The sequence below is a fragment of the Ricinus communis genome, chromosome 5 (assembly GCF_019578655.1).
Source record: "Ricinus communis isolate WT05 ecotype wild-type chromosome 5, ASM1957865v1, whole genome shotgun sequence".
In the NCBI taxonomy this organism is placed as follows: domain Eukaryota; kingdom Viridiplantae; phylum Streptophyta; class Magnoliopsida; order Malpighiales; family Euphorbiaceae; genus Ricinus; species Ricinus communis.
Window position 1 is genome coordinate 11,758,191 of NC_063260.1, and position 7,421 is coordinate 11,765,611.

General features: G+C 33.1%; 1 protein-coding gene across 2 annotated transcripts; it reads right to left on the reverse strand.

The window, feature by feature from the left end:
• Positions 1 to 3,223: 3,223 nt before the first annotated feature.
• On the reverse strand, positions 3,224 to 7,421 carry LOC8283305 (protein indeterminate-domain 5, chloroplastic). Of its 2 annotated transcripts, XM_015721008.2 has the most exons (4): positions 7,162 to 7,421; positions 6,833 to 7,012; positions 6,139 to 6,535; positions 3,224 to 4,610 (listed from the first exon to the last, which is right to left on the reverse strand). In XM_015721008.2, the coding sequence occupies exons 2-4, from the start codon at positions 6,984 to 6,986 to the stop codon at positions 3,473 to 3,475; spliced, it is 1,689 nt and encodes a 562-aa protein (XP_015576494.2). In that variant the 5' UTR covers positions 6,987 to 7,012; positions 7,162 to 7,421; the 3' UTR covers positions 3,224 to 3,472. The 2 variants fall into 2 exon arrangements, with proteins under 2 accessions (XP_015576494.2, XP_048230240.1); XM_048374283.1 differs by lacking the exons at positions 6,833 to 7,012; positions 7,162 to 7,421 and adding an exon at positions 6,789 to 6,807.

Consider the following 7,421-nt stretch of genomic DNA (forward strand, 5'->3'; position numbering starts at 1 on the left):
GATTTATATTCCAAATACTGTTATATATAAAACTTTAAAATAATAATAATTTAGCATAATCTAGTAAATTATTTTAATTATATTTAAAACTTCATAATTAATACTAGAATAAAATAAAGCTGCTACTTTTAAAATTATAATTTTTTTATATTTAAAATATAATTTATATTATTAATAATGTCATATCAGTAAATTTAATATATAACAAAAATTTATATTAGACATATGATATATGTCTAATATTAAATTAAAAGAAGTTGAATTGAATTTGGAAAAATATGACAATTTACAAGTTTATTTTGAAATAAAATCGGCTTTCATTGGAAGGGCTCTAGGGCTCAACAAAAACATTATTTAAAACAAAAGACATCACTTGACAAAATACATCTTCAGAACAACCTGCTCTAAAATCAAGATTAAGAGTCAATAGACATGACTAAGGCTGATATCTCGTATCGTATTGAAATAAGTATATGTTATAAAAATTATTAATTTTAGTATGATTTCATTTAATTAATAATGTTAAAATATTAAATTTAAATATAAAAATATTTATTATTTATATGATTTGTTAATAAATGATATATTCTTTAATATAATTAATTATTTGAATTTAGAAAAATATTTTTAAAAATAAAATAACTCTCAAGTGAATTTCTATAAGTGAAAAAATTACTTAAATATATTATAATTATAAATAAACATATTTATTTGTCTTATTCACGAATTAAATGATTCAACACGTTTTCAATATCATAAATGAATTAACTGATTTATAAGCTGAACCTGTTTATCTCAAATCTAAACCTTCTGGATACATTTATATCATATCCTTTGATGGGATTGCATCAAAAATTACAGAGTCCTACTAATAAATGATTAGCTACTTTTATTACCACTTCTATAAACATAACTAAAGGAAACCTGCTAATAGACATTCGCAGAAGCTGAAATATCATCAGGATTCAATTGCATAGGCCCCAGACACATGAATATAAACCATTGACCATAATCATATTTAACTTCTATAATAGAAAAATAGATTTATCTAGTTCCACATCTCAGACCTCATCAATATTTAACTGCCGACTGACACAATAACCCTTAAGAACACATGTTTGTTTGTCGGAATTCATCTGAATTAAGTTTGACAATCCCATTCCCAGCTAATGGAGGAATCCATCTAGGATGGGAAGGCCGGACCTGCGACAGCAGATCAACAAAAAAAGACTGGAATTCTAGACCAATTAATTTATAAATCGAAAAATCCTAAACCTATTATTTAGTATCCAATAACAATCTCGTAAATCATTAACTAACTTTTTTTTCTTTTAAACAAATAAAAGACATTCTCTCTCTCTCTGTCTATATATATATATAAAATCTTATTGAGCTACGTTCTTGTGCAACTATTAATTCATGGCCAATGGATCTCTATTCGATGACAATAATAATTATTAAAATAATATTTTTATCATTTAAAAAAATAAAAAATAAAATAGAAGAAGTATAAAGAGCCCTTTCCTTGCTGTACAATTATTGGTGGAATTTGAAGTTCAGAGTTCGTAATTAAATCTCATGTAATTTAAAAGAATATAACAGAAGACAACCGAGAGTTATTCCTCCTGTAAAAGGATAATTGGAGTTGTTGGCAGGACTGAGGAGAGAGCTGTTGAAAGAATGGAGATTTCGATTATATATATATATATATATATATGTTGAGGGTACGTACGTGAAACATGAATTTACGCACTCGTGACCCATTTCTAAACTCTAATACGATTATTCACTTCTTAGGGAATCTTTTGTTACAGTGCTTCTAAGAGTCCACTTTTGTGTATTTTTCCTGTAAGATTGAGACCTCACCTACAAAGAGCAACTCCCCACTCTCACAACCACTGAAATTACGTCTCACTTTCACAATGGTATACCTGCTTATTGCTTTCCTGTTAACTAATTAATTGTAATTTTCTTAAATATTTTTTTATAAAATAAATTATTTAAGCAGATGAAAAGCTGTATTTTTTAGTTACCATCGACGCACATTAACTCTAATTATTTTCTTGATGAATTAGAATTACAACATGGGTCAGACGGACAACATACAATATATATGGATAATATATATGAATAATTTAATTTCAAAATTTAAAACTTTCATATAGTCACGGACTGATGATTCCATAAAGAGGAAAAAAAGACAACAATTACGACAAAGCTGCCACATGAGTTTCACTATAATTACAATAACGAACAATTCCTGCTTGTGCAGTTTTTTTTTTTTTTTTTTTTTTTTCCTCCTGCTTTCAGCGCAGAATATATGGCCACACTGTCAGTCTCAGTCTCAGTCTCAGTCCCCAAACAAAATGGCCATATACAATCTTTCAAAAGAATCCTATACCAAAACTTATCCTTTTCTTCTTCTTTTATCTTTTTTCCTGTAAATTTTATTTAAAAAATAAAAACAAAAAACTAACCGTAGTCTCGTTCAACGTGACAGTAGTGCATGTTTCTTGAACGTAGTCAATATGACATGAGGATAGCTTGAAAATTTTTGAAAGAAAAGCTACAGAATGTCAACAAGGAACCTGAAATTATGCACTTACTTTTGCGGTTTAATATTGTTAATGTTTTGGTTGGGTATTAGGTGAACAATTAGTTAAATTCTTTTTATGCGTTATAAAGAAACATCAAAGAGAATTTTACGTGTGTACTTTTTCTTTCTGGCTCACCCGGCTGTCAAAGTAAAAAATTAATATATTAATATTGCATCTCGACAAAGAATAAATAGAGAATTGTTACTTGTCGACTCTGTTGGGAAGTAGTTAGGAAGTGAAGATTCTTTAAAGAGTTGCGGGACGTCAACTTTTAAAAACAATTTCTTTCTTTCTTTCTTGACACAGTCTTCACAAAACGATAACTTATTAACCAGCAGGTGTCTTACAATCTCGTGGACTTCACATAAAAAGAAAAACCTGAAACCAACTCCGAGTTTTCTTTGTGTATGTGCATCAATGTAGTATCACACTTGTTTCAGATAAAGTAAAATTTCTTTGTATTTCTTTTCTTACAGGAAGATTTTATTTATTTGTGATTGTAATGGTCGAGATTACTCTGTTACCATTGTTTATTTTCAAAATATATGTAACTTAGAAGTGAATGTCAAGATTCAGTTTGGCGAACGATGAGTTTTTAAAGAAATAAGGTCTGACTATTAATCATCTTGGTTTTGAAAGGGAGAGGATGTTTTAGATTGATTCCCTCTAAAGCTACTACGTTCACAAACACATATAAAGACAGCAATTGGAAAAAAGAAATTTAGTCCTTGAGGCAGTAGTTATAGCAACAAAGCCTCAGTGAAAAAAGAAAAAGGAAAAAGAAATTTCCTTCCTAAATATTCAAACATGCATGCACATACCTAAACTACCACTTCCGCTTTGGTTTCTTCTCTGCAATCCTCTTGTTGCCTTTTTCAAAATGGTTTATTTGCTTGTGCTGACTTTATTTCTGTGTCCAAGGCACTTAAATTGATACCATGTTGACCTCCAATGTTTCTTACCATACCACCAACACCTAGAAAATCCAAAGTCAGTTTATTTGCCTCATCTACATTGCTAAAACTCGTGCTATTATGAGGCTGTTCCAATGATATTCCACTGCTTGTAAACCCACCAAAGCCGTTATCCTGCCCGTGTCCGCCTCCAAAAATGGAAGAGCCCCCATTAGCAAGAGAATTCATCAATCCTTGGAGTTGGTTTTCACTTTCAATTTGTGTCCCTAGACCTTGATGGTGATGATCTCCTATTTTTGCATTGCCAAAACTGCTACCGAAGTTGGCAGACACAAGAGGCGACCTATCAGATTTGTTACCGGTTGATGAAGAGCTTCCTAGGCCTCTTAGCAAAGTAGAATTGTTATTGCTGCTTGTAGTTGAACCCATTTGAGCAGCTTTTTGGAGCAAAGCAGTTGCAGACATGTGGGGAGTGATGTTCTCTTGTTGCATTGAATTGCTATAAAGAGAAGGAATACCTGAGCCAACAGGATCACCCATATTATTCGCGAAAATTGTAGATCCTTGGCCTCCATTTCCACCATTGAATGGATTAGGACTCAAGAAACCAGAATTCACCAAGTTGGTGGCCGCGGTGCTTGAATTGCCATTATCGCTGTTACTTATTCGATTGCCAGGACTATTATTCGAAAAGAAACTTAGGTTGAAGAGATTCGTAGCCGCTGAGGAGTTGTTGGTAGCGCTTTGAAGATCAGGAAGCTGCATTAGTCCATGTAAAGGTTTATTCGAAAATGAACCTTGGTTCGCATCTGACATGAAGAAGGCAGATGCGGGCATCGTTGGCAAGGATGTTGAATTAGATGGAGGGATTATGTGCTCGAATTTTGCCGCACCAGCGCTGCCTAGACGCAACAGATTACTAGATGAATGGTTCTGATCTTGCAATGAGGAAATTGGGGAACCAACTTGAGATAAGCCTAAGCTCATGTGATTATTTCCATAGAGATGAGATCCTATGGTGTTTAAGCCAGTAGGATGCCTCGCACTCTCTTGAGCTAGTGCATCACAGAATGCTCTATGAGTAATGAAACTATCACGCCTGCAGCAATTACAACAGAAAAACAAAAAGAGAAAACGAAGGAATGTCAGTTAGATCCTCATAAAAAAGAAGTGACTCTTATTATATGAGAATGAGCCAAAAAGAAATGCATGAGAAAAATGGTTCCTCATTGATAAAAGAGGTTAGGGCATATAGATTCTTTCAAGAAGTTTAGGAGAATAGCCTAAAACGAAGGTCAGAAATAATTATAGTTAATAAAAAAAAAGGACTGAGAATACTTTTTATTCAAAAATATGAACCACTAGAAAATTAATTGAAAGTGTTTTCTAATAAAAAGGAATTACTTAAATAACATAGATCCATTCCAGAAATTTTACTTCTCCAAGTGACAAACAGAAATAATAAATAGCCGCGACAGAAGAAGGCAATTATGGTAGCATACATGATGTTTGGAGAAGTGAAAATAACTACCGGATTATTATATGTTATACATGAATTCTTGAATGAAGTAAGGAACAACTCCACTTTCTCAAGTTAAATCAAGAAAGAGGACCATAATAAATATGAGATGCTGAAAAATGATAAGAACTTCAAGAAAGAAAAAAGAAAAGAAAAGTAAGAAGGAGAAAATAATGAATCAATCAAAGTTGAAGTACTACTTAAAGAACTGGATCTTCAATAAATGAGCACCTGAAATATTTACTAATTCGATGAAAAACCCAGAAACTGAGAAGCTAGCTCCATTTCAGAAACTAGCTTCATTCAATGTAAACCCTCTTTCTTTTGCAGGAATATTTCCATAATGCTGAAAGCTATCAATAAATGAACCCACATTCTTATCAACCCTATTCTCCGATCAAATGAGACTGTGTGCTGCAGATATGCTTTCAAAGTATTATACTCAATCATTCTCTCTCTCTCTCTCTCTCTCTAAATTACAGCCCCCGTATTTCTCCGGCTAGAAACAAGAAGAACGAGTAAGATATCATGAAGAGTTACTCAATTACCACAACTGAAAGAAAGAGAGAGGAAGAGGGAGCATGATAACCCCACAACCCTAACGTTATTCATGGGAAAGAATTGTAGCAGAGAGAACTGAGCCAACACATAAGAGAACAAAACCCCAATAACATATATCCAACTCATATCAGAACAAACCCAGTGACAATATCCCCTTCCTGACGCTGTTATAACAACAGCACGTGAATAGAGAAAACAAACAGATGAATTGTCGTTGTTACCGAGAAAGAAAGATTTATTATTAGCATATTTTCCTTTCGTTTTTCATTTCTCTTGAGACCTCAACAAGACCATAGCAGTCACGCAGATTATTCACATGCCAGCAGTCCTGTGTTATGCGTATAAGAAAAGAAGAAAAAGAAAGAAAAGTATATAGCAGGCTGTTTTTTATGGCTCTTATACTTCTTTTTTGCTAAACTCTCAGTCTATAATATCTTTTTTTTTTAAACCTTTTCTCTTTTTTTTTTTTTTGTCTACAGCTATTACTGAATGAATTATGATTAATGGGAAGAAAATAGTGATAGAGAGGATGGGTTCAGTTAGTTACCTTGAGAAGAGAGTGCCACAGTCACATCTGTACTCTCGAGTGCCACAAGTCTTAGAATGGGCTTTCCAATCAGATTGAACAGCGTACCTCTTTGAACATTTCTCACACTTCCATTTCTTCTCACCATGTTTTCTTGAATAGTGTTTCTTGATGCCAGTAAGGTCACCGAGAGCCCTAGATGCGTCGTGGTGTACGCACGTGGGCTCAGGGCACAAATAAACCTTTCTCTTCACTTCCTTTGTTGTCTTCTGCTTTAGCTTCCAAGGTAGGTTATGTCCTCTTCTATGGAGCTGTAAGTTTTGCTCCCTTTGAAACCCTTTGTTGCATACTTCACATATGAACCTGTTTGTTGCCATTAGGGTCTTGGGAGATAGTGCTATCACCTCTGCATCTGGATCTGCAAATGGAAAATGCCAAAAACTAAAATATATTAAAAAATATGGCGATGAAAAAAATAAAGAGAAGGAAGAAATGAACAACAAAGAAAAAAATTGAAAAAAGAAAAGCCCGTGTCAGTGCTTGAATTATCCTGAAAGATGAATAAAACCCATATCAATGCTAATTCGATTGTCCCAATAAGATTAGAAATAGGGTTTCAATGAGGAATAGAATTAGGGAAATTGCTTTTAGGTATATATACACATAAGTACATGGATTGACACATATTGGATGCTACAAAGAACTGGCTACTTGCATGGTGTTCCAGGTTGATTTCTTTTTTTCTTCTGAGGTGCTGTTGCTGGAGCAGTTGATGAAGTGGTAGTTGTTGATGAATTTTGTTGCATCATCTGGTTGTGATTTTCCTCTCTAGCTCGGAAAAAAGGAGAAGATGATGAAGCAGCAGCCATATCCTTTTCAAGAATCTCTCTTTACTCTATACAAGAAAAATCAAGAATTCAAAATTCAACCAAATTCCATGAAGGAGACATCAGAATTTGAGAAAAGCAACAGAAAGAAGTGAATAAAGAAATGAACAAAAGATATGAATCTTGGTCTTTTTCTTTTCTTTATCTAAATCCTTACCTCGCCTTGTATATAGTCCTAGGAAGACTATATATCCAGATAGAAACCCAGAAGGAACCAAGAAGAAAGATTTAAGTTAAAACCCGCAAAGAACCAAGAGAAAAGTATAAAAGGGGACAGCTACAATCCGGAGATTGAAGAGAAGAAAACAAGCAAATCTTTAGACGTATTTCGCTTCTCTTCGCCTTTTTTTTTTTTTCTCTCTGGTAGAAGTTGTTGTTGTTGTTGTTTTTATAATATATATATATATATACATAAAA